Source organism: Siphateles boraxobius, unplaced genomic scaffold (assembly GCF_051911475.1).
Source record: "Siphateles boraxobius isolate OS27281-9 unplaced genomic scaffold, OSU_SipBor_1 49, whole genome shotgun sequence".
Taxonomy (NCBI): Eukaryota; Metazoa; Chordata; class Actinopteri; order Cypriniformes; family Leuciscidae; genus Siphateles; species Siphateles boraxobius.
Window position 1 is genome coordinate 7450680 of NW_027509130.1, and position 27130 is coordinate 7477809.

The 27130-nt window shown below is 35.4% G+C and overlaps 3 protein-coding genes across 5 annotated transcripts; 1 reads left to right on the forward strand and 2 right to left on the reverse strand.

Annotated features, from left to right (window-relative positions):
• Positions 1 to 26894, reverse strand: LOC143710965 (uncharacterized). Of its 3 annotated transcripts, XR_013194711.1 has the most exons (19): positions 26713 to 26876; positions 25571 to 25924; positions 25112 to 25462; positions 24155 to 24244; positions 23980 to 24066; positions 23685 to 23777; positions 23450 to 23518; positions 23080 to 23172; positions 22443 to 22571; positions 20987 to 21064; positions 20817 to 20879; positions 20587 to 20679; positions 20155 to 20238; positions 17291 to 17383; positions 17087 to 17188; positions 16452 to 16489; positions 15825 to 16290; positions 15137 to 15611; positions 1 to 14 (listed from the first exon to the last, which is right to left on the reverse strand). XR_013194711.1 is itself a non-coding variant. In XM_077202236.1 (17 exons), the coding sequence occupies exons 1-17, from the start codon at positions 26786 to 26788 to the stop codon at positions 16150 to 16152; spliced, it is 2034 nt and encodes a 677-aa protein (XP_077058351.1). In that variant the 5' UTR covers positions 26789 to 26894; the 3' UTR covers positions 14594 to 16149. The 3 variants fall into 3 exon arrangements, 1 of the variants encoding a protein (XP_077058351.1); XR_013194710.1 differs by lacking the exon at positions 1 to 14 and having other exon boundaries at positions 14594 to 15611; XM_077202236.1 differs by lacking the exon at positions 1 to 14 and having other exon boundaries at positions 14594 to 16290; positions 26713 to 26894.
• LOC143711033 (gap junction alpha-1 protein-like) lies at positions 1061 to 3260 on the forward strand. The gene is made up of 2 exons (XM_077202321.1): positions 1061 to 1734; positions 3155 to 3260. The coding sequence occupies exons 1-2, from the start codon at positions 1061 to 1063 to the stop codon at positions 3258 to 3260; spliced, it is 780 nt and encodes a 259-aa protein (XP_077058436.1).
• mif4gdb (MIF4G domain containing b) lies at positions 7197 to 12072 on the reverse strand. Its single transcript, XM_077202293.1, has 6 exons — positions 11981 to 12072; positions 11153 to 11235; positions 10945 to 11054; positions 10641 to 10796; positions 10424 to 10516; positions 7197 to 8608 (listed from the first exon to the last, which is right to left on the reverse strand). The coding sequence occupies exons 2-6, from the start codon at positions 11232 to 11234 to the stop codon at positions 8381 to 8383; spliced, it is 669 nt and encodes a 222-aa protein (XP_077058408.1). The 5' UTR covers position 11235; positions 11981 to 12072; the 3' UTR covers positions 7197 to 8380.
• Positions 26895 to 27130: the final 236 nt, after the last annotated feature.

Sequence of the window (27130 nt, forward strand, 5' to 3'; positions counted from 1 at the left end):
GGCCCTGAGCATTTCTTTATAAAAGCAACTAGTAGAAGCAGTCAGGCTGCTTTTGAGGGAGAAAATTTCACTCGAATTGTATATTGCTAGTCTCAAGTCCGTGGCCAGGGGAAGGCTAAGCCTTTTTAGCAAAAAGTTTTTTTTTCTCTCTCTCATCAAAACCTCTTATCAATCGTCTATAACAGTCTATATCAAGCAGGGACACGTTTGTGTGCAATTTACTCTTTTTTACTCAATTTACTCTTTTTTACTCAATTTACAAAAACTCTTAGTTATGACAGTCATGTGAGTCATCAGTCAAACTTTGTGCATGCTTCTGGTTTCTACTTTCATACCTCCGAGTGTCTTATAAGCAGGGAATGTTTGACAGCTGCGCCTCAGTTTACTCAGTCACTTTGCTTTGGATTTGGTGATCTCCTGATCTTCAGGAGTGATGGAGTAAGTCCCTACAGGCCTCTCCTCATTTTACTTCTCTCCAGGTAAGCTTTATAGAAAGTCTTACAACCTGTTTTCAAATTGGCAGCAATATAATAACTGGAACAACTGACATTTGATAAATAAATAAAATCAATAATGGTCTCAGTCCCCACAATACCCAGTAAATCAATGTCATATACACACCATGTTTTCTTCATGTTTAAGAGGCGTTTATCAGATGTCAACTCACTTTCTGTAAAAAAATTCATGATAGCATTTGCTTGAGAACTTTTATGTTATAAAGCAAAAGAGAGAAACGCCTAAACCCTAACAGCAAGTACGATTTACTTTAAAGCAGTCATATGATGTTGTTTTAAAAGTTCATTATTTTGTTTACAATTTATTACAAAATAAGAGAAACAGTATTTTTTTTTAACATTAGTGGAACATTTTCATAGTTAATGTCATAAACTATGAAGTTAATGGGGAGAAAAAAAATTCGGTTTGATATGTTCTCACCTAATTGGAATTGCAATGGAAATAATGCAATTTTAAGTGTCAGTTAAGTGTCAAAATACTTTTTGGGGGGTCCACTGTGTACATTACATCTCAGCTTTCTATTTTTAGCTAGAACTCCCTCAAGATGAGTGACTGGAGTACATTGGTAAAACTTCTTTACAGTGTGCAGGAGCACTCCACAGCTGGAGGGAAGGCCTGGCTCTCCGTGCTCTTCATCTTCCGGATCCTTCTTCTGGGAACAGCAGTGGAGTCTGCTTGGGGTGATGAGCAGTCGGCTTTTAAGTGCAATACTCAGCAGCCTGGTTGTCAAAATGTCTGCTATGACAAATCTTTCCCCATCTCACATGTGCGATTATGGGTGCTTCAGATCATCTTTGTGTCCACTCCTACTCTTCTGTTCCTGGCGCATGTGATCTACACGATCCACCGAGAGGAGAAGACCGGAGAGGCTGACGGTGGTAACACAAAACAAGTCTCAGAGACCCGCAAGGTGAAGAAGAAGGGTGCTCTCCTGTACACCTACATCATTAGCATATTTAGCAAGTCTATCTTTGAGGTGGTCTTCCTGCTCATCCAGTGGTACATTTATGGCTTCAGCCTGTCTGCTGTGTACACCTGCCGGCGTTGGCCTTGCCCCCATCAGGTGGACTGTTTTCTCTCTCGACCCACTGAGAAGACTATCTTTATTATCTTCATGCTGGTGGTTTCTCTGGTCTCACTTGTGCTTAACGTCATAGAGCTCTTCTATGTTCTATACAAACGGAAGAAGGACCAAAACCAGTCCCAAACTGAGCAGCAGTTTCCACTGACAGAACACCAGGCGGATGAGCAGTCGAGGCACATGAGCAATCGACAGGTTTGGGGAGTAACGGCATATTTGTAACTGCATTATAAATTTAAAGTACAAAATACGGGTAACTGCATTGAGTTACAGTTAAAATCATTGGCAATCAGATTACAGTTACATTTAAAAAAATATTTTGATAACTGAACGGATTTACTTTTAGAATTTAAATGTCATTTGTTTCAGTTGATATTATTTAGTTGGAAAGTCGTATGCAATGTGCTTTGTGAGGAGTGTTTGAGCAGCAGTGAAAGCTCTCTTAGGGTATGTCTACATTAATCCGGATACATTTAAAAACGCTTTTTTCATTTGAAAACACTCTCCGCCCACACTCACGTTTTCAAGTGTTTTCCAAAAGTCTCTCATTCACACTGAAACGTCAGAAAACACTAAATTGCGTAAACAATTGCGTAACAATGATAATAATTGCGTAAACAATGCGTAAACCCTTATAAAAGCTCACTGAGATGTACAGACAGGACAAGGCATAAGACAAATATGACGCAATTCTTCTGGCAGGATAATTTTAGCAAATTTTTAGCAAAATATATCTCACCATTCACTGATGCGTCCAGGTCGCACTCAGTCTGCAAATCTTAATTTTCAAAATTTTTAGTTTTCGTGAATAAAACGCCGCCTCAGTGTGGACGGAAGGCCAAAATGGAGAGAAAATTTGCATTTTCATACAAAAACATATTAGTGTGGACAAGGCATTATTGTCAGGTCTGTTCTAGGTTTTGTTTAAAGTCTTGTTTTCATACAAAGCTCTGTCATGAAACTTTTGGAGGGACTGGATGGAGTCACATGTCACATGGATGACATCCTCATATATGGGAGGACTCCTGAGGAACATGACATCAGACTCAATGCAGCATTAATGAAGCTCCAGAGTGCTGGCCTAACGCTTAACAAAAAGAAGTGCAAATTTACAAAAGCAGAAGTCAAGTTCATAGAACACAAGATGTCCTCAGCTGGACTACTGCCTGACCCAGACAAACTGGTTCAAGGTACACAGATTTCTTGGAATGATGAACCAATTGGGGAAGTTTATTCCAGATCTGGCAGAAAAAACTAAGCCCTTGCAGGACCTCGTCTAACAGAGAAGCCTAGAGTCCTGGGATGCACCACAGTAGGAGTCATTCGCATTGCTGAAAAAAGAGCTCATCACAACACCAACTTTAGCACTCTTCAATCCAAGCAAGGAAACCAAAGTCCCAGCAGATTCATCGTCCCTTGGTCCGGACTTCTGAGCACAAAACATCTGGATGACTTACCACCAAAGCTGCAAAGGTTCAGAATGAGACTTATAAGATATTCCTATGAGATTTGCCATGTTCCAGGGAAACAGTTCACAACTGAAGACACACTATCAAGGATTGCCCTATACATGAGCGGTCTAACGGTTGCTGACTCAACTGAAGACATGGAAGACACAAATATATATCTCGCCGAAATAGAGAAAAGCTTCCCTGCTTTATAGAGCTGCATGGACAACTTTCAACAGGAGTTAAAAAAAGACCCTGTATGCCACCAGTTCCATGAGCATGGATGGCCGCAAACGGTGTGGGCCAACAACAGACTCAGACCTTTCTGTTTGGAGAGAGACATGATTTCCATCCTTGACTGACTCACATGGGACAAGGTTGATGCCTCTGCTTCACTCCAAATTTCAGTTCTTCTTCAAATTCATCAGGCACACCAAGGAATTGAAATATGTCACCAAAGGGCAAGACAGTTCAACTCTCCTTCAGTGGATAAGCGTGTTAGTGTATTGTTCCAAGGATGTATTAATATCCCGATCTACTCTGTGACAGTGCGCATATTTCTCATTCAAACGCACATCACCCAAAACAGGGCATATCAAAATCTGTGACGAAGCAGGCGAGAGCCAATGAGAGTTTGAAACCGCTGCCGTAAAATGTGTTGTAAAACTTTTTCATTTTTGAATTTGTAACAAGCACAGGATTTGATGTTTACGGCTGTTGAGAATGGAGACAAAGATCATTGAATAAAGGCTTGAATTTGGGTCTTCCTCACAATTGTAATGATTCTAAAGATGTGGATTATGGCACACCAATAAAATGAATGACTTTTGTGATTTTATGTTGCGTTTTTGGCATATTTTATGGTTCTATTGTCAGTCACCGACTCACTACATAGGACTGTACTGAGAAAACCCATTTTGTGTTCTACAGCAAACAAAAATGATAAATAACGGTTACAGAAATGTTCATTTTAAGGGTTTAAAGTGTAGTATTGCTTAACATTATGTAATCCTTCTAAACGAGTTTGCAGCAGTAGTCACAGAGCGGAGCAAAATGTTTCATAATTAGATGAGTAAACTGCATTTAATAGGCTAAATGTGACTGAAAACAATGTCATTGATATGACAATTGAATACAAAAGAATCAAATTATTAATGCCACAATATTTGTGCACATTTGTACATCGTAAAGTTGTTCATATGTAAATAATTTTATAATAAGTTTATAGTCCATCAATACGTCAGTATTCTACTTCTCAGTGTCTTTGCAAACAAGTAATTGTATGTGGGATAGAAACACACTTTGTCAATACACAATCATTTATATAGCCTAAAGAATATCGTTTTGATGGCTATTGTAGCGAGAGGGTTTGACCCCGGTGTTTAAGAACCGTGTCTCCATGAAGAAGCAACAGCGCAAACATATTAAAATCACTAGTCGACCTCACTATTGACTAGTTGATACTGTAGGCCTACATCCCTTTACTATCCCCACTTAGACATACAATAATCACACTTCATAACAGGTGCATGTTTGGCCTCGCATTTTAGCTTAGCAAAGATAAATGGTCACAGTGTACAATAATTAAACTATTTCTGCTGCTCAAAATAAATCGAACCCCTGTGTCATTCCTTACTACAACCTGTCCACGTGCTGTACGCACGCACGCACACACACACACACACAGTAATGAATGCTTCCTTGGGTACACACAGATTCCTCCATTCTGTCTCTGACATGATAAACACAACATCATGATGAAACCCATAACTCTAAAATAAGGATAACAAAAACTAAGTGTCATGAAGGGAATTCATACAGAATCCAAAAGTTCCAAAGTCAGTTTACAGTAAAAACTGTTTTTCCACTCTAAATTAGAAGATTGTGTTATTTGTTCATTTAACAGTATTTGACATTAAAATTACATGCAGATAAGGAACTCCCGCACACTATCGTAACTTGCAATTTAAAATGAATGTTTATTAACACACAACGTTTGTTAAACCTCCTGATGAAGGTCGTGTGACCGAAACGTTGTGTGTTAATAAACATTCATTTTCAATTGCAAGTTACGATAGTGTGCGGGAGTTCCTTATCTGCTAAAACGACTAACTTGTTTGGTCCTGTTATCCGACGCACCTATCACCTGCAGGTGTGCGATGGAGTTTGTTCACTACAATAAAAATTACATAAAATGTCACCCGTTAAAATCATTTACAGTTTTACACTGTAAAAAATGGATGTAAAAAAAAAAAAAAAAAAAAAAAGCCAAATTCTGACAGAAACATACTGTTTTTCATTAAAACTGTGTGTGGAAAACAATGCATTCATGGCAATATTTGTAAAGTAGCCAGCCTACTGCAATATACTGTTAATTAAAAGCGCTCAGTGTTTATTTGAGTACACACTCAGAGACTGTTTCTGAAATTGCCCCATTCACTATTCCCTACATTAGTTTACAGTCCACTGGACAGAGTGAATTAAAACAAGTGAGAGAAACCTGACACTCGAGTTATAAGTGATGAACACCCGCTGTTAATACTGAAATAAAGCGATACAACAAGAACAGAAAAAGAGATGAGAAGAGCAGAAAAGAGGAGGATTAAACCTCCTCTTTTAAAACAGCATTAGCAGCAGAAAAGAGGAGGATTAAACCACATCACAAACAGCATTAGCTTCACTTAGCTATTACTAACCAGATTTACTTTATTGAGAATTAACAGAGGTTTAGATGTTGATGTTTTATTGAAAATAATGGTTTGCTGTAAATGTAGCCAATATCAACTTAACACAGTTTCTCTTGCCATAATATTCTTATAAACACAGCCAGCCAGAGAAAAACTAACATTAAAAAGTCAAGAGCCCGACTATTGAGTAGACGAGCCCACAGTCTGCGCTGCTGTATTTGTTGCTTTGAGGAAAAAAAGGAGTTGCCACTATCAACGTTTCATATTTTCAACTCTGGTTTCAAGATCATTCTCATAATAACAGGTCCGAGTACAGTGTCACATGTTGTCATCTTTTATTTACGGTAATTATGACACGGCTTGAGTGCAGCATAAAACCGTAAATCGAAGGACATGTGCCTTTACACATGCTTAAAATTGCATATTTCTCCTGAGTTAAACGTTGGAAACATTTGGGATAACGTCCAACAAATCAACATTGTTCTAGTGGTTTTGGATTTAAATCCAACAATCTTCATATTGTGCCTTTAAGCAGAGGATATGATTTTTTAATTTTTTTATTCCATAATAATAAAGCTTAAAATACATTTTCCAGACGGTTTTTGACTTCTTTTTTTCGCCTTGTTTTCTAAATAAGCCTAAACTCTTGCTTTGAGGACTAGTATTTTTCAGTACTGTTAATTTTTTAATCTTGCCAGAGTAATAATACATGAAACATGGACATTTAAAGTGAAGGCACATGAAGATAAAGCCAAATGGCACAACATTCTTCATAGATCTGCTTACCCTTTAGGCCAAATGGAAAGGATCCAAACTTACTTTGAAGGAAGTTTTCTTCAAACATCTTCATTACTAGAGGTGAAGAGCCATTCAAAGACATTTTTGAGGTAACTGGGAATGTATTGAATGTAAAGAATATGACTGAAACAGTTCTTCTTAGTTTGAGAGTATGAACATTTTCAGCAGTCATGTTGTAGACTCACATTGCATATGAACAAGAACACTCAAGAGTTATTTGCATATTGCACCTTACATTTTAAAGCTCTGTACTTCCTCTTAAACCAAGACAGCCTAAATGAAAGTCATGTCATACTGTATTTCTATTTCAAACCATAAAAAAAACAGTCAGTTATTACGACTTTTAATTCGAGAATATTACAATTCGATTACTAAAGCTATGTCTACGCATTGAAGAAAGTGTTTTTAAAATCCAAGTTACCAGAGGATGTAGAAATGTTCTGTTTTAAAAGAACAAATCATGTGTGACTATTCTCAATATAGTTACAGGGATCAATTAAAATATTCTGACAGTGGACAGACTGAGCATTGGTGTCAACTGTCCATTTACGCCATCTGGTGTTGATTTCATAAATTATTATTGCCAATCTTTTAGTAATTTTTACATACATTTGTCTTCATCAGATGGAAATATTGCAAAATAGGAAAATAATATTGCAACTGTGCACATTTATACAAACTTACTTCAAAACTTTATTCCTTCATCCAGCACCTGTTTAAGTTCTGTCAGATATACATCCGTTCTTCTTTTCATAATATACAATTATTATCCCTTAAGGAAACATTGTATTTAAATGCTGTGGCTCTTGTAAACTGTTTTTGGTGTATTATAAATGTTATATCACTGAATTAAATTACGATCTATTACAGAACATAAATATATAGTTATATAAAGTAATAATGCACTATACAATAAAAATAGCTTTTCTTTCTACTGAGGTGAATATGATTCTTTAGTAATAATTGGTTAAAAAAAAAAAATCAAACATCTACAATTAAATATATTGATGTTAAAACCATCTAAAATTAATAAAAAGGTCACCTCTAATGTTACGATTATAGCCCTTTGTGTTTAACTTTCACACACAAAATAATTAAATTAATAAATCATGACTGTAAAAAGATCAAATGGAGATTGTTTGAACTCCGTTCACTTTCAAACTCATTAACCAAACAAATGTTTAAAGATCTGTGACTAATGATCAGTAAATGTACCATATTTGTAGGGGGAAAAAAAATTCACTTTGCATATAACAAATTTGTTTCCAGAAACTGGAATTGGAGGAATGTTGCTTAACCTTGAACGAACTGCATTATTGCACGTTTATAGTTTGCCCAAGGGAGTGCTGGGACATTAACATATCTCTGTAACTAACACATGAACTACATTTTGCAGGAAGGTCGTGTTGTCTGGCTCCTTCATATCAGGATTTAAAGTCAACATGAAAAATCAAATCTGATTTCAGTAATTTGACATTTACAAGAAAAGCAGGATATTCAACTAGAAAAAACAAAACAAAAAAACAGTGAAAGCATTTGAAAGGTTTTTTGGAGCATTTAATAATACGGATAACTAACACAAGGAGGAATGTGTATTAGGAAAGTAAATAAGATCAATTTTGAATTCATGTTGACTTTAAAAATGATCGTCAAAAGACCAAAACTCCCCTAACCAAGTGAAAACACCAGCAAAACCCAGAACTGAGTCTAACTTCGACCAGTCTTCAATCCTCAAACCTACTGAGTCACCCAGCCCTCATCAAAGGTCATTATAAAAATAAAACCTCCAGTCCTGGTTCCTTTCGAATGCTATTTCTTCTTGTGTTCCTCTGTCCCGACAGGTGGAGGCGTCAGTCCGCGGCTTCGCTGTAGTAATATTTCTGCGCCGTGTCGCTGAGAGTCCAGCCTCCCGCGCGAAACTCCAGGATCTCCAGCAGGAGCAGGCGACCCATGGAGCTCAGGTCCTCCTGCAGGAGAAACCCGTCCCGCAGAAGATTGAACAGCTCGTCCATCAGCGGCGTGTTCATCTTCTCCAGCTGATCTCCAATACGATGCAGCTGCAACACCAGACAGTCCACCTGAGAGAGAGAGAGAGAGAGAGAGAGAGAGAGAGAGAGAGAGAGAGAGAGAGAGAGAGAGAGAGAGAGAGAGAGAGAGAGAGAGAGAGAGAGAGAGAGAGAGAGAGAGAGAGAGAGAGAGAGAGAGAGAGAGAGAGAGAGAGAGAGAGAGAGCTTGGACTTGGTGCTGATGATAACCCAATGCACAGGATAATGGTGAAAGAAGAATTAAATTATTCATGATTCTGAAGCTGAAAATACTGAATTATTTTAGACGAATATGCTTTCACTCAGTCACTGACTAGAGAAATTTAAAATAATAACTTCTGTAGACGTATGACAGAAATAAAGTTGCACTGGTAACAGAAGACAGTTGGCATTATCAGGACCCACAAATATTCTCCCATTGCATTATTATACATTACTATATATAATGTTGAATATAGTTTAATGTAGTACTGACACCAAAACTCTGTAAACACATTTTTTCTCACACAGTAATTGGGTAAACTATACACAATACATATTGCTGCATTTTTGTATTGCGATATGTTGTGACACTATATATTGTTACACCCCTATTAAATAATATGGATATTAAAAGAAAAACATCAGTGTGTACTAGCCAGTGAATAGAAACCTAAGATCCACAAGAGCTGAAGTGTATGAGGAAACTGATCAAGTAATACTTGTTGAAAGAACAATATATCAGCCAAGCACATGAGTCACGACTTTAGGAAACAATTTACTGAATTAATATGCCTTAAAAAAATGAAATGTTTTGATATACAGTAACAGCATATGCTTAAATTCACAAAAATTCCTACACAAAATAAATTGTGCCTATGCATGAATTTTTTTTACAAAACTAATAGTGAATTTTATTTAATTTGCGAATACAAAAAAAAAAGTTTTGATAATTGAATTTAGGTATTTTAGGTAACTGAACTATGATGTTCATATGGTGTATTGTGTTTTCAAGTGTTAGTCACTTTGGATAAAAGCGTCTGCTAAATGATTAAATGCAAATGATAAATTAAACCAGGCATAGTAAAGTTTTTCAGCAACTAGCCACCTCTTGATACAGTCAAACCAAATCTTATTCAGACACCAGATATTATTTTTGATATTTTTTTACTAGTGGGTGCAGGACACTATAGTTCATTTATGTAAGTGAGGATAGCAAAATTGACATATTATGCTGAAAATTCTTCATACAGTGGCTACCAGTAAAATCTATGAAATTTTGGGACCAAAATTTTTTCAGATACTTTGACCTGACCATGTTTTGCTGAAGTGTTTTTTTCTTTAATTGCTAATGTGAACTTGTTACAGCACAGACTGAACAAAATGAAGCTTTGCTTGGTAATTGGTTGAGCTAAATTGGTATTATGTAATTGTGTGGTTAAATTTAACAGCTGACATATATTCAACCTAATTCATCTGTGAGACAGTACACTGGACAAAACCAGTGAAATATCCACTGATTTGATAACTCTGAATTTTTGTCATATTTTCATTACCATTTCCTAAAAATGGGATAAAACTGTGATAATGTGAGAAACGTTGAAGGTGTCTGAGTAAATTTTGGTTTGACTATTTCAGCCGAACAAATTTTACAAACGGTTGCGTTGGCAAAATGTTTGTAAAGTGTGTCCACACTGCTGACCTGTTTATCTGTCGCAGATTATCCATGTTGTGTTCATGAAATAGACACTGACACGGTCAAAGCGTGTCATCGAAGAAGAGCTAATTAAACGTCACTATTGATGATTATGATTTTTTTTTTGCAATTTCCTTTGAATATCTTGGGTTGTAATAATGTAGAAGATTCACCTCCTCCTCATTCTTCAAGGAGTCAGATTGAGCCAGTCTGAACAAACAGTCATAGACAGGAGGCACCAGGGCCATCATGTGCATGTTGTTCACCTGTACGCGACAGAATAAAGTAAAAACATATTAAGCACTTCATCAACTTATACATTAAATAATAGTTACCTTCATAATTCTTACTCTGTGAATTTCAGCATTAAAACGGAAGGCAAGTGTTCACCTTGAGGTAGTCGAAGATGTTGCAGATGAAGGACACGAGGCAAACCCACTCCTGAGTGGATCTCTTCCGCGTGTCTTCCCTGGCTTTAAACTCCTGCTGGAGGCGGTTCAACAGGCTACGCCGAAACACGCTCCCGTTGCTCTGTTTGGCCTCGGCCTGAATCGAGCGAGGCAACTGCTTACAAGTCAGTCCTAACAAACTACAAGCTAAAGGTTTACTTTTTCACGCATTGAAGACAATGCAACATGCACACTGATAGGCACGCTGTATTAAAGTTTACACGTGGTGCATTGCATTGGTTTACCTGCACAATGGTGTAACAGATGCGTCCCGCCTCTCTGCTGAAGATCTGGTCCTTCAGAGACTGATCCACTATTACACTGGACACTTTCTCCAGGTCAACTGAACCTGGGTCTGACCAGTAAAAAATAAAAAAAGCCTTTGATTTAACAACATTTGAGCCGGACAGTAAAACAGGTCATGCTAAACCGAGGCAGATCAGACATAACGACCTTTCAAAGCCGTTTTGAGGAGTTTCTGAGTCTCCAAATCGAACGACTGGATCTTGTAATCTTCTTTAGATGAGTTCTCCATTCTGATAGGATGAAAGAGTCAATCAATGGAATTGGTTATCAGTTGATAATGTTTATATTTAATTCTAGTTATGGGTTTAAATACATAGTGACCTGTAGTTGCCAGACACATGCATTTGCTGGCTTAGAAGTGGGTTTTGTTTGAATGTGAAACTAATATGAAGTGATTTTATGAGAAACACACTGTTTAAAATATGTGCAATGGAACTCAAACCAATGGCACATTATTGTCCTATTGTCATTGTGCTGTGGTGAACAGATCAAGTGTGAAATATGTGGCGTCATCAGTCTGACTTTGAAAGGGCATCAGGGCAGCTCGTGTGTTAATGGGATAAAGGGATTAGGACAACCGGGCAAACACCATCGGCTTAAACTGCTGATCCAAATAACCAGAGGTTAAGTCAATTGCAACTGTAACTTTACTTCCATGTGGTAACGTTATCGAAATCTTTAGTGAAAGAGGATTAGTGAAGAAATACTTTACGGTTTTGTTTAGTTATCTAGATACGACCATATGAACGTCTAAACTACTCAGAAGTAATAAAAACTGCCCAATAACACAGAATAAACATAGTTTAAAAAAAAACAACAACAACAGACACTCGCGAGCATTCATTCAACACCATTCAAACCAGCGTGACAAGCGGATATCAAATTGTAAACAACACCTGTAATACACATTTTCATATTAAAAATGTGGTTTTGGGAAGGTGTATTGCATGTTCATACGCACACAAAAAAACTTACTTTAAAAACTTGAGAAGAAAACACGTAAATGTTTTCACTTTTCTCAGCCCTCGATTCTCCTGAGTCCTGTGGCCAGTCTCTGTCCCGTAAACGAATCTACCAACCAGCTGTGTATACTTCTGAATATTAATTACGTATCGTGACGTTGCCTCGGTTGACCAAACTGATTGGCTGAAGTGGTACTTTAATATTTATTACGAGGTCTGCCCCTTTGGAGGCGTTTGTGCAGCCATAATTCAGATATATGCTCAAAAATATATTTATTAAAACGAAAATATTTCGAATGAAGCATGTATTTATTATAGGCTATATTCTGTTATGCAATTTGCATAATGTAAAACAGGATACTTTCCTTAAATGAACCTTAAAATAGTTAAACGTTTTCAGAATGATATTACTAGCTCATTATTATTGTTATATATTTTTGTTTGTGTTTTAGCTTTCTGATTGCTATTTATGCTTCAAATTGTCTGTGGCACCCCCGCCGCACGCACGATAACGTGCACGAGCGACAGGCACGTTCTCGCACGAAAATTTAGTAATCAGCGACCTCTAGTGACTGACTTCGGGCTATACATAGGCTATAGGCTAATACATGTATATCGTCATCACTTTATTGAAGGTTACGATTTTCTGTAGACCTATTGTTGTAGGCTACAATTTTTATTCAGACGATAGACATGTAGGCTATTAGCCTATAGCCTATGTATTCTCCCCATGCAGAAGATTTAAGAAGATCAGTTGTGTTTGCAGATGTCTGTTTTTGTGATGCTGTAATGAACTGCTCCGAACAGTTCCCAATCGGACTGAACGATTCGATCGCATCAGTTCCCGAGTCACCACTCACTAAACCGATCCCGAAGTCAGTCACTCAAATTATCAAATTATACGTTGAAATCTCTTAATTATTCATATATTTGCAACCTAACCCCAATGTGTCTTTTCAGAGGTTTTGTCTACTTAAGGCCTATTCTCACCCATAGATCAGAGAAATAAAATGACCAGATCAGTCAATCCTCAGATAAAGATGTTTATCTGAATCTGAAAGACTGTGTCAGGTGCAGGATCATTCCAGCTCACATCAGATCAGATACAAAATAATAATCATGGCATACATTAGACACACACTACAATGTTAGTGTACTCTTCTGAAATCTCAATTCAGGAAATGACACAAACCAAAACAGCAACCCGTGCAAACCAAAAGCAAAGAGAGAATGCAAAGCAGAAACCAGTTTTTGTCTTAAATAACTCAAGGTCAGGTGAATTGAAAGTATTTGCTTTGAAAATTAAAATTGATCATGTCAAATGCAGGAGAGGAGAGCGAGAGCGAGAGCGAGAGAGAGAGAGAGAGAGAGAGAGAGACAGAGAGAGAGAGAGAGAGAGAGAGAGACGCCTGGGACTATTTGTAAATAAAGTTAATTTTTTTCATTGTTCTTTATACATTTTATTTATCAATTACACATGTCTGTCAAGCAAAAGCTTTGACAAATATATTTTTTGTTCAAAATCTGTTCACTATGTTGTGTGATATGTGATTTTCAGAAATAAATGACAAAAAATTGAATTTCCGTTTTTGAAATTCTCTAGTTTATTGTACATTTGTCACTCATACCTCCTTTATAAACACATTAAATGCATGTTTATGTTAGCTTAGGGTCTTCAGGATCCATAGATACCAAACACACAGTGTTCCATCTCCATTATAAGCCCAAATGTAAAAATAGAGGAACCGGACCAAAAGGGCTTAGTCCCCAGAGGGTTAAGGGAACCAAAAATATGGCACTGTTGTAACAACATTATGCTTCCACAGCCGGAAAACAAAAGTCTTCATAATAAAAATTATTTCTCTAGTCTACAGAATGAGATTTACAGTAACACACTCAAAAAAATAAACTTTGCCTCTTGTTAAATTTAATTAATTAAAATAAGCAAAAGGAACACGATTGTTTAATATTTTGTCACAACTTAATTTAGTTGTGTTCAATCAATCTAATATATTTAAAACTGAAGTTTACTTAATTAATTTGTGTGAAAACTACATGAATTATTTTTGTTGACAACTAACTTGGCAGTGGATCTGTAGCTCCCAGCATGCTTTGCAAGGGACTGCATTATGAGGGTAAATTTAGGGATTAAAATGTTATTTTATGTGTTTTTCAGTAAACGGAAAGATGTTGTTAGTTGATGTTAGTATTTAACGTTCAGTTATGTTAGAAACTTAGAGGACTTTATGTAATGTTTTTGAATTTTGTGGTTACCATTATGCAGAAGAGTGACGACTGTGTTTAGGTTGTGGGAACTCAGTAAACACTCCAAGCATCCATATGCATTAAACCTCACTTGCATCCCTGCCTAAGTCATATCTAATATTACTATGCGAAAAGTTGTTCTAATTATATCGACTGCTAGTCGCTAATATCATTGTAAGTAACTATAGAGTCAAACTAACTAAAATTATAATGTTGACGATTTTAGACAGGACAAAAATTAAATCTGGGTAACTTGACAAAATTCTATCTAGTAGGAATGACACAATTATTTTAGTAGCCTTGACCAAATTAATTTAAGTTCATACAGCAAGATTACAACAAATCATTTCAAACAAATTCGTTTGTGTTGGATAAATATAATTCAATTTCGTGGAAAACCTTTCCTTAATTTAATTAAGTTGGTTCAACAGATTATTTTTTTGAGTGCATCGTGTATTTGCAGACACCAATGTTTATCTCAGACAAAAATGAAAATGTAGAACATGTTTTACAATAAAAATGTCAATGAACAAAAACAGAAGAAGATTTGTCATTATTAGCCAACAACCTTTGTAATACAGTAGTCAACATTATTATAGTAACAGTGAAATTACAGTTTTGGTACCACTGCAAAAATTAATGCTATTACAGTAGAAAGTAAAGTCTCTAGAAAGTGATCCAACAATTTTTTAGAGACAAATCAGCAAATGCAACAATAAAATTGTTATTTATCATACAGCATAACAAAACAATGAATTATTAAAATAATACAACTTAATGATAATGAAATAATTCATAATAACAACAGGTAGCAGGAATTTATACAAGTTCTAACTTACGCACATGTCATATTTTTCCTTCATTACATTCACTTGGGACACAAACGACTTCAGTGCATTTAGACCCTGACCATTTTGAAGATTATTTAAGTGTTCAAATATGTACAGATGGGAGAGCTCTTCACACAACTGGAAGAAACGAGCAGCTGCTTGTCAAGCGTGCAGAAATAGCAAATTGAACTCCCAGTTTGACTCATAAAGTAGCCATACATTAGAAGGTAAAATATGCTACTCATATTTACACTTTCAGCGATGACTGGCATTTTTGTAGTGTTCAGTTATAAAAGTTTAAACCGTGTGCACAAAACAGTGTGCATATTTTAATAGGCTTGTAAAGGTAGCCATAGTCATCATAATACAGTTATTTTTTCCATAAAAAATTGATTATTTCATAAAGTCACATCTTTGCATTGAAAAGACACTAATTCTCACTCGACTTTGCATGGAAACAATAAACAACATACTGCAGTATCAATACTAGTATAATAGTATCAGCAAATATATAAATACTGTCTGTACCGATAAATGCCCAGTCATAACCTTACATTTACATTTTACATTTATTCATTTAGCTGACGCTTTTATCCAAAGCGACTTACTATTGCTATGTATGTCAGAGGTCGCACGCCTCTGGAGCAATTAGGGGTTAAGTGTCTTGCTCAGGGACACATTGGTGTCTCACAGTGGATTCGAACCCGGGTCTCTCACACCAAAGGCATGTGTCTTATCCACTGCGCCATCACCACCGATAACCTTGATAGAAGGCTGATGTGAAAGAAATGTTTCATACCTTGAAAGTAATCTGTTCCTGATGAGGGAGAAAAGTGCTGTCCCAAATGACAAACACAATGCACTTAAACTATGCGTTATGTACTCAACTGTGTTTGTACATCATTTTATATGGTTATTTTGTCATCTAACAGTCTGATAATCAAAGCTGCGACAGTTGAGTGCATGACGTGTACAACATTCCACACACTAAGTGCATCATCCAGGTATTTTTAAGTACATTATTAATTTCTTTAAGAAATGTTCAATGTGAATACACTATTCACACTAGGCGTTTCTGAATCCTAAGCTATAAATTAATCTCCTCCTCTTGCTCTTCACAGTTCCCAGCTACCTCTCCCAGAGTTTCCATTTCATGGGATTCTCCTTTCTTCTCGTTCACTTCTATACTGACGTAATCTGGAGCGGGAGTTCCTTTAGAATCTGGTGACTTAAGAATTTAGAATAAAACATATTCAGATTTCAAACAGTATCTGCATGACTGATTTTAATAAGGAATCAGATTTTTAGTTTGTTCATTTTCAATCTCAGTGTATTTAATAAAATGTTGTATTAATGTAACCTAATTCTTATGAAAATATAAATGCTCACCTGAGAATCCTCCAGAAACTCTGTGCTGTCAGGTTTCCCTGTGGGAGAGGAAGAGATTAGAATTAGTTACAACTGATCGGTCTCTGATAAAGCACAGAGGCACCAAATGCAAAAGTCGAAAATATGGATGATTCATATTTCTTACTTTCTCTTAGAGAATAGGAATGTACAGTACGAGAAGTGTTGATCTCAACGTGAGTGTTCAGATTAGAATCATTTCAGCCCTCAAATTAATCTTTTGTTTCTAGTAAATAACCTCTTGTACAAATAATACAAACATGCACAAAAAGAGATGCATGTCACATTTCAGACTTTTGACAGTTTGACACAACTACCTTAGTGAAAGCTGCCTGTATAGAGATGGGTCAGACATATGTCCAAATTCATTCTCAGCCATTATGAACTATAACTTACTCATTTAAGTGGCTTACAAATGAGGAAATAAGGAGCAAGAATCAGTGCCACAATACCAGTTTTCAAGTAGCAAAACAAAATATAAGACAGATAGAAGAGAAATGAAATTGTAGGCAAAAAAAACAACAACTTTATTTATGTGTAGCCTACACATTAGATAATTTCACACACTGATAACATGATAGTACAGAATGCTAAAGTCAATTCCTGTTCATACTCACAGTGTGCAAGCATGGATAAAACCAGCAGTGGTACACTGCTAAACAGCCACTCAGATGGGACGGCAACGACTCTCAAATCTCCCATCAGACGTTTACCATTAACTGGGGATGGAGATTCATTTTTAACAAACATGTTTTGATAATGAAATCATGGTCCCAGCCATTAAATCTTATGAATCTCATTAAAAGTTTGTGTGGACTCACCTGCGTTCATTATCGCTTCTATCATCAGTGCAACAGAGTTCACTAAAACAAGACCAGCTGATACAAACAGGAACATTTTCCTTTTGGGAAGATCTGTAGAGCAAAGTAAAAAAAAATAAAAAATCTTAAACAAAAATTATTGTACTGATTCCTTATAGGGCCACAAGTATATTTACTTGTGTAGCATTTCCTGTCCAAATAAGGAAATGAATACAAGTTGCATATAAGGTAATCTTCAGTATCTTTTTTGCTTGTAAAATGAAATTAGTGCTGCAGTGTCAAATGAATAAAGGGCACAAACATGCACTAGATAGATGTCTTGTACCTCTGTGTCACGTTTCGTGTTTGTTGCGTTATATCTTTCACAGAAATACTTGGTAAAAAGGCTTTACAATGCACGTTCACTGCAGTTTGATTGACATGCAATCTGACCAATCATAACGCTGAATATGCCATTTTGACTGACATACAAACCGGACAAAAGTTAGTAGATTAACGTCGGTGGACTTGTACTTGACAAATGTTGAGTATTGACTATTGACGTATTTCCACGATTGAAACAACATAACTTTTGATGTTCATTCATGTTTATTCCATGCTACAACTAAATAGCAAAATCCCCAGAGTTAAATTAACTCTGCTCAGAGAACATATGTTCCCCCTCTGAAGAATGTTAAAATAACTCTGAATCAGAGTTAAAGTTAATGAGATAATTAAGTGATTAGTCAAGTCACCTTCATTTATAAAGCGCTTTTAACATTATGGATTGTTTCAAAGCAGCTTTACAGTGATAATAGGAAATGACAGTAACAGAGATTGTTTTGGCTTCACAACATTGATTCACTTCCGTTGCAAAGATCATTAGTTATTAACTGAGGGGCCGCTGACACGACACCGTTCTATCAGAAAACCCTCAACACGCTCCAGCCGCTCATTTGCACAACAGTGTCTGGCGGCTCGAGAACGCAAACCCTGAAATAGGTTCCAAGGTGCAAGTCTTCAAAATTTTATTATCTCTGCACAAACCTCAAAAACGCAAACCCGCGAAAACGCTGTCGTCACGCACATGCGTATTACGTGTTCAATCTATAGGTATGCACGTTTGAATATATAAGTGTGCAGGCGTGTAGTCCTTCATTACAAACCCTCAACAAACTACTTGTCTGGCATTAAAATTGTATAATACAGAATTATTTATCACGTCCGCGTAGCCACGTGAACCGGAATTATCCTGACAATGTTTTATCTCTACAGAGGTAAAGGGAAGGGAAAGAGGCCTTCACAGGGGAGAGACTAAATTAAGTTAATTAAGTGATGATTGAGAATTAGAGATTAAAACCTGCAGGAAATCACTGAAGGAAAGAGAAACAACAAGATCAGAAAAAAGAAAAACACAAGAACTACAACTGACTTCAGCCAATTTTTTTCTTGTTTCTCTTTCCTTCAGTGATTCTGCTTGTTAATAGCAGGTGTTCATCACTAAAGCGCAGTCATGTAGAGAGGGACCATATGTTCTCTGAGCAGAGTTAATTTAACTCTGGGGATGTTGCTGTGTAGTATTAAAGAGGAAGAGAGTGCTGCTTAACCTGAGGCCAGAGCCGGCCCGAGCCTTTTGGGGGCCCTAAGCAGAATTTGATTTGGGGGCCCCCTCCCACTACGCGAAGTCACCTGTGCTTGATGATTATTGACACAAATGTCACGCAATAATGATACATTATAAATGAATACAGTGAGGTTATGTATTAATACAAAATAAATACTTAATAAAAAATAGATGCCTACTTAAATAAAAAAGTTTTAACTTTTACTTTACTCTTTTACTACCTCTTTGAAACTTATTAAAGCAAACTGTCTCAAAACATATAAAATAAATTATTTGCAAAAAATATTGACAAAACTGAGAAATCAGAAACATAATAAGAGCAAGGGTTCAACAATGACAATTATTGTTGAAAACTGTAAAAATATTATTATTATTTCTCAACTGTCTCAATACAGTGTCACTGTCCTCAAAATCTTTTTTATTATTATTATTGTAACAGACTTTGTTGGATTGTACATGACAGAATCCAACAAAGTCTGTTACTATAATACCGGTAATGATGTACTGGCGCTCGTTGTATGTGTGTATGCAATCTATTTTTCCCCTCGGGGCTTGCCGTAGATAGGAATTGGTCGTGCGCACTTGGTACTGGAGTGTCGCGGGTTTTTGGAGTTAGTGATCTGATGTGTGGTATAATAAAGTGGAGAAGATTTCAAACTGCTATGTTGTTTTATTCAAACTGCTACCCTTACACCTAGAAGGTTAAGTTCCCCTGCGGCTATTTTCTCCAACTTAAACCGATACCGTGACTATGCGCAGTTGCGCACGAATTGTCTACACTCGCAAGGTGTCTAGATTATGCGCATGACTTAAACGCTGGCAGACACAGTAGCAGTTGTTGGCAGGTATATTGATCATGAAATCAGAATTTTCTTGTCTTGAATTATTCATTCATATTCATTCATTCATGTATGTCACTTGTTTAAGTCATCTAAAAAAAAAAAAAAAATTAAACTCGATTGGGGGGCCCCCTGGTGGCCAAGCAGCCGCTTAGTTCGCTTATGCCTCGGGCCGGACCTGCCTGAGGCACTACAGCAATCTGTCATGACACATTAAAAAGATACAAGACGGTATTTGTTGTTTGAATTTCTTAAAAAATAACATAAGCTTTCAAAATTTCAATAGCAATTCTTATTTTCTGCAGTATAATAAACCTCGGCAGAATCAGACACTCATCCAGACCTAAAATTTGTTGATGTGAATAAAGCAGGGGGACGGAAAAACACCACATGAAGAAGAAAGAATATGATCGATACTTTACTCAGATAATGGACTGGGACTTCAGAAAATGCGAGCACCCACAATACTTGAAGGATTCCTGCAACACAGACCAGTCCTGCTCCCTCTGTCAATAAAAGATCAAGACTTTATTAAAAATCTGCAAAGTCTTATTTAGTGCTCATGTTTATTAGAAAGAGAACTAATATATGATAAAGCCAATGTGAAAAATGAACAGATGTACACTTAGGCCCTGTTTACACCTTAAGATGCGTTTTGGTCGATTGGATCACAAGTGGACGAGGGAAACACATTCCCGTTTACACCTTGTGTTTTAATACCAGGTGTAAACAAGGCCTAAGATACTTAGAATTATATATATATATATATATATATATATATATATATATATATATATATATATATATATATATATATAATACTGTATATATTTATTATAAATATATTAATATACCTTTTTCAATTCTCAAGAGCATAATGTAAAAATACACCATCGCTCCACTCATCACAATCATCATTGACCATATCAATCTAGATAGATAAAGACCTAAAAAGATGAAAGAAAGAGTAAAAAATATGCCACAACTTTCAGTAGAACGAAAAAAATGTGACTGCCAAAATTCAGATTAGAAAAGCCCGGCCTTTTAAAACAGCTGATATATAATGGAGACACTGATCTACTACCTTTCATTGATGTAGCGTGAAGAGGGACAGAACCAGGTCTAACACATTTACGAGTATATTCAACTGTATTAAAAACAAAATACATATGACATGCATTTATCTAATACTTTTCATATATATGAATTATTTCTGCAGTTATAACAGAGCAGGATATACTGTCTCACACTTACAGCATCGATTTATCCATCTTGTTCTGTCAATAAAGTAATGAATCACAGGAAGTACTGGAAGAACTGTAATGATAAACACTAAAAAAGACAGAGGTAGTTAGAGAAAATAAATTAAGTTAACACTTTACAATAAGGTTCATTAGTTAATGTATTAACTAACATTAACTAATGATGAGTAATACATTTGTTACAGTATTTGTTAATCTTTGTTCATGTTAGTTCACAGTGCATTACCTAATTTTAACAAATACAACTTTTGATTTTGATAATGTATTAGTAAATGTTGACATTAATATGAACTCAGATTAATAAATGCTGCAGAAGTATTGTTCATTCTTAGTTCATGTTGACTATGGTACAGTTAACTGATGTTAACTAATGAACTGTATTGTAAAGGGTTACTTAAATTAAATTGTCACAACAAAATGAGTGGCTTCTTCTTTCATTCTTTTTTATGATAATGAATATGTAAGAAGCAGACAAAGATGACTGCACCTCAAGCTTATTAACCTCCTGGGAGCCACTGTCCTCAGTTGAGGACATTATATTTTAGTGAATTTCTCTAAACATTCATACAAGTTTTGTGTCACAGTTTTATATAAAGAGCACATTCGGGGATTTTCAGTGATACCGAATGTTTGGACGTTTCACCATGACAACAACTTCTCATTGGTCTTCACTCTTATGGAAATATGATAATATTTTGTTATTAACATTTAAATTGGATTCATTTTAAAATTTTGCTATAAATTAACATCTCAGGAAAATGTTATGGGGTTTGTAATCAAAATATGACGCTCTATTACAGAACAGGGCATTCATTTCATACATGTCCAGTGTAGTGGACATCAGGACTTAAATCATGTTTATCAGGCATTTCCTGAGACACAACAAGTGAAGGGAAAGAAATTACATCAATGAAATATACAAACGTTCCTATGAAATATTAGATATTTTTTTGAAAATGTTGCCAACTATTACTCACATTGATCCATAAACACATTAACATGCTAATTAGATACAGTGTAAAACCCATTTTTAGCCATTTTACCCACGTATTGCATAAAGTAAAATGGTAAATTAATGAATTCCTTTACATCTTTTATAATATAGGTGAGAATCATCTTTAAACAAAGTGTGGTTAAAAAAAAATCCTGAAATATAAAAATTGATTGGTAAATGAATTAGAAATCCCATTGTTTTTGCCTATACATGTAATTTCATATCATTTTAATGTTTTAAACATCTGAGTTCTGGTGTCCTCTACAGAGGACAAAACATATGAATAAAATATTTTTCAAACATATTTGTTTTTGTTTTTCCTTTTGTTTCTTATGCTCTAAACAATTGTAATGACATGAAAAAATACTAAATACAAAATTTTTTTTTTACTGTATCTCAGGAGGTTAATCACTTCATTCTCAATCAGTCTCTGCTCAAAAGTGTTCTTGCTTACCAGTACTGGAGGAAACCCGAGTGTAGAGCAGAAGGGCGAGCTGCAATGAAGGCAGCAATGAAAAGCTACAAGTTGCTACAAGTCTGCATAACACTCCAGAGCATGACGACATCTTCTCTTTAGCCAATTCTAACAATTAATAAAAAATAAATTATAAAAACAAATGTGAATTCAATTCAATACATAGCAATACATCTAAAACAACAATCCTACACACTTACTGCATATCACCAATAAGAAAATGTCCTAAAGAAATATGTTTCACCATCGTTTGAAAGTCAGTTTTGCACTAATGTTAAATAATGTTCTATGGACAATAAACGTGTTGTCTTCTTTTTTTCATGCTCTCCGTGTGTTTTTATTTTTAGCACTTACCTTTTTTTTTTATCATATAGCCCTTTGGGATTTTCTTAAATATAAAGTGCATTACAATATCAATTTATTATTATTATTATTAAACGTCAAGACCAATGATGTGGTTGTGTAAATGATGGATACATTCACTATAAGAGCTCAAATATGCATATTGTACAAGATTTTACTGAGATTTTCTCAGTAAAAATGCTATTTAAAAAAACTGTTAATGTCGTGTTTTCACATTTCTTTAGCAAGCTGAGGATGTTGGATAACCACTCACGTATGATGAAGAGGAGACACACCAGGACAAGTGTACAAAAGAAGACTGTTCTGATGACTGGGTCGATGTCTTCGAAATGTTCAGCAAAAAGGACTGACACAGAAATTTATATTATTAATTTAAACACTGGAAAATGAGCTTGGATGATGAACAATAACAAATACACTACTTCTGTATTACAACAGACACAAACTAAATTCTTGTCAGAAAATTAGGTGCAATTTTAAATACAAAACAGTGACAAATAAATGGGAAAAGCTGTCATTTTACACTGTTGTAAAATTATTACAATGTTACTATGGAATATATTACATTCCGAGACCAACAGTTTTTACTTCACCATAACAATAATCATTGTGGATTTACCAACCTGAATACATTACTGCCAGACATACTGCATGGTAAGCATGTGGAATCATAATATACTTCAGAATTGTATCTGCAAAAAAATAAAAAATAAAAAAATCATGCACAGCACTAAAACGGTATTAAAACAGAAATGTATTTTATTTATTAATCCCTTTCTTCTGTTAGAGAAATGTAAATAAATCTCAGTAGACACAGCTAGTATGTGTGTTATGTAGTATTTGATTTTAAAAACCAACCTGGAACAGCTGTGGCTAATGGTGTAACCCAAAATGACCTCTGAGGGCTCAGAATATAGAGCACACAGCAACAGACGGTCTCATACAGAGAACCTGAAACACATCATTTTTGTGATGAGATACTGTATAACTCAGAAATATCATGAAGACAATGAAGCAAGTCTGGTTGACCACTTGTACAGTCATTCTAAAACGATTAAGAGATACTGTACCTTAACAGATCTAAATTAATTCTAAGGTCTATGTTGTAATGTGAATGTAATAGATCTTAGATAAAATAGTTCTGATGAAATACCTTCAATAACACGCCAGATGATTGAAGCCAACAGCATAGTAATATACGGGCAAAGGAAGAGAGAAACTTGAAGATACATCCTCGTTTCTGCAGTGGAGAGATACACACCAATTTCAGTAAGAAATTAAAATTAATAATACATTTTGTGAAGCCTGTTGAAGCCTAAAATACATACCTCCATTTTCTGGTCTGAATAAAAAAAGCAGTGCAGATCCAGATGCAATAATACAGAGAATCAACACCGTAATGTAATGAACAGAGAAACCTGTGAAACACAGACATCAGTTACACAACAGCATTATGTGACACTGTATGCAACTAAACAGCTACATGAAAATTTAGGGGTAAGCTTATTTAGAATTATTTAAAAAAATTTTGCTGCTGTATCACTCTAAACGTTTAATTAGGGTTCTATTTAGAACGTTTTAAGGTCTAGTGGTTCTAGTCTAGGTCAATGTTTCTCAATGATTTTTTTTCTTCATGCCCTAAGTTTACATTTCTTGCATTGATCCAGTCTAGAGCACCTTAAGGGACATGGCGAAGAATTAAATAAGTAAAAAAAAAAAAAGTAAAAAATTATGTCAATGCATTTTGCTTTCCCCTCGCAAAATGTTTTGTTCCCCCAAGAAACTTTAAGTTCGCTTGCAAAGAACAAAAACATTTTGCCAGCGAATGCAAGGTTTTAGCGGTAACACAAAACTTTGAAATATATTTCAAAAGTATTTCAATATTTTTTTTTCCTCCCATATCATATTTTCCATCTCTTTAGGGGCTCTGTACCTCTGTAATAAAGTGACCTAACAATTTCCATAATTATTGATTGTTCAAATATTAACAAAAATTCAACCCTCCATAACAATAATGTAACATGTAGCAACATTTTTAGATCAACTTAACTTTATTTATGCATATGCCTATTCATTTAACAAAAACAAAATACATTAAATGTTATTACCATGTTTGGAGCCTTTGAAAGATTCTATACACATTAGGCTAAAGAACTCATGTAACATGAGGTGTGTGTGATCAGTCCCTTTAGTTCTATGTACAACCATTTCTTCAAAGGGAATACAATCATTAAAAACACAAGCTGTCAGTTTTACATTGTTTCCTGATTTATCTGTCGACTCACCCAGTCTCTCCAGTACCACAGTTGTATTGGCTGAAAGTCTTCCAGCAAACACTTCACACATGTAAACTCCTTTGTCCTCAGTTCTGACACTCTTCAGTCTGAGAGAGAAGTTTCCTTTGGGGATTTCATCAGTGAAGAACTCAACTCTGTCTCTGTATTGCTCATCTGATGAATCTGGTAAAGCCTCATTGTCTTGATAGAGCAGAACCATAATATCCCCATCTGTTCTTTTCCATGAAAGCTCTTCAATGTGTTCAGGTTTGATGTGAGAGTCGACAGAGCAGTTCAGAGTGACGTCCTCACCAACAGACGCTGATATGGAGCGACTCGATCCTGATACTTCCAAGTACTCTAAAAGAAAGAAGTATTACATAATAAAATATTACATACATTTTAGTAGCCTAGGTTTTGTTAATTAACTGTTTCAAAATTAAAGTAGGATTGGAATCATACACTCACCGACATCTTTTATTTCAACCAAAGTTTTGTTGGCAAGCTTTTGACTGTAAACTTTACATCTGTAAACGCCTTTGTCTTCAGCTCTCAGATTGTCCAGACGGAGGGAGAAGTTTCCATGTTGAATCTGATCAGTAAAGAAATGAGCTCTATCATGATAATCCTGCTGCTGGACCTCTGGTCGACTCTCACCATCTTCATACAGATGAACCAGAGTCTCTGAGTCTGTTCTTCTCCATTCAACTGTCAGCTCCTCCTTTACTAACGGTGTCTCAACATAACAGGGCAAAACCACTGAACCTCCCAGGGGAGCAACCAGAGGACCAGAACCTCCAACAATAAACTCCAGGGTACCTTCTTTTTTGAGAGAAATAAACAAAAGCATTTTTTTTTTTAAATAATACAATGTCAGAGCTTTTAACAAATAATTTAAATACAATTTATAAAAAAATATAATTAGGCTGTGAATTACTCTGCGGGTTTAAAGGGTCTTTTTTATTGAAGAAAACACACAAATTAACAAGACATAGCAGCTTAAAAAGTAAGAGACCAATCACACTACAACCAATACAGTTTGAAAAAAACACACACAAACAAACAAAAATAAGGCAATTTATAGATTTATAGTGTATACGGGTACAGCGATAAGATAATTTAGTGTGATATAATAGAAATTGCTACTTTAAATTAAAAATATATTTAAATAGGCTACATGATATTTTGAATTAGGCGACATTTTTTCGGGTGATGACTGAAAAGAGAAAAAAGGAAAAAAGATATGGATAAAAACTCACTGAGTGATAAAGACAATTTGAAACCAATTACTACTAATAATAGTTGTAATAGTAATTACAATAACAATAGTAGGCTAGTAGTGGTAGTAGTTTAAAGGGTCTACGCGTGTGCAACAGTCAACGCCTATTTCCGGAAAGATCGACAAAAAATGTTTAAGATTTCTAATACTAAATGCTAAATGTCTTAATTTTGAAAAGTCAAGTGAAGTCAAGACGCGGTCACCACTGAAAAAAAAACATTTTGTTTTTAAATACCAAATAATTGTAAAGAGGGTTATGTAACATGAGGGCTGTTTTTTGTTTTGTTTTTTCCTGTTGCTTTTAACATAAATGTAGAGGCTACATACATACCATCAGATATTACGAAGACGAGCATCAAAAAAGAGTGCAGAAAGTGCATCTTCAAATGTTTTCTGACGAAACTCATGATTTTTGTTCCTAAAGGTTAAAGAAAAACAACCAATTTCGGATGGATCTCAGTGTGTCAGCGTTTAACCTTCATCCTGTTATGAAACCTTGACGGAGGCGGAAGCGGCAAGTTAACAAAACAAAAACGAAAGTAAAAAACTGCGGTTTTACTTGTGAATATATCATTTTATATTATGTATTACAATAAGACAAAAACTCATTGGGGCAAAAATGCCCATGTAGACCTTGGATATTGGACCTTGATGTTCGTCAAAAAAGTAATTCGGCTTTTTTATATATATTTTTTTTAGTGACCAGACAGTTTACGGTAGTCATTGACTTAATATATATTTTTCCTACT

Bases quoted from the DNA above. Each gene is read 5' to 3' on its own strand.
- LOC143711033 (XM_077202321.1), top strand. From the start codon at position 1,061: ATGAGTGACTGGAGTACATTGGTAAAACTTCTTTACAGTGTGCAGGAG. The intron at 1,735-3,154 runs GTTTCCACTGAC...CACACTATCAAG, and splicing joins CAGTCCCAAACTGAGCAGCA to GATTGCCCTATACATGAGCG.
- mif4gdb (XM_077202293.1), bottom strand. From the start codon at position 11,234: ATGGAGAACTCATCTAAAGAAGATTACAAGATCCAGTCGTTCGATTTG. The intron at 11,055-11,152 runs GTCGTTATGTCT...TTTACTGGTCAG, and splicing joins CCTCAAAACGGCTTTGAAAG to ACCCAGGTTCAGTTGACCTG. The intron at 8,609-10,423 runs GTGAATCTTCTA...TCTCTCTCTCAG, and splicing joins CCTTGAAGAATGAGGAGGAG to GTGGACTGTCTGGTGTTGCA.
- LOC143710965 (XM_077202236.1), bottom strand. From the start codon at position 26,788: ATGAGTTTCGTCAGAAAACATTTGAAGATGCACTTTCTGCACTCTTTT. The intron at 23,173-23,449 runs GTTGGTAAATCC...TTTCTGTGTCAG, and splicing joins TCTGGCAGTAATGTATTCAG to TCCTTTTTGCTGAACATTTC. The intron at 17,384-20,154 runs GTAAAGTATCGA...TTTGCTCTACAG, and splicing joins AGTCCCAGTCCATTATCTGA to ATCTTCCCAAAAGGAAAATG.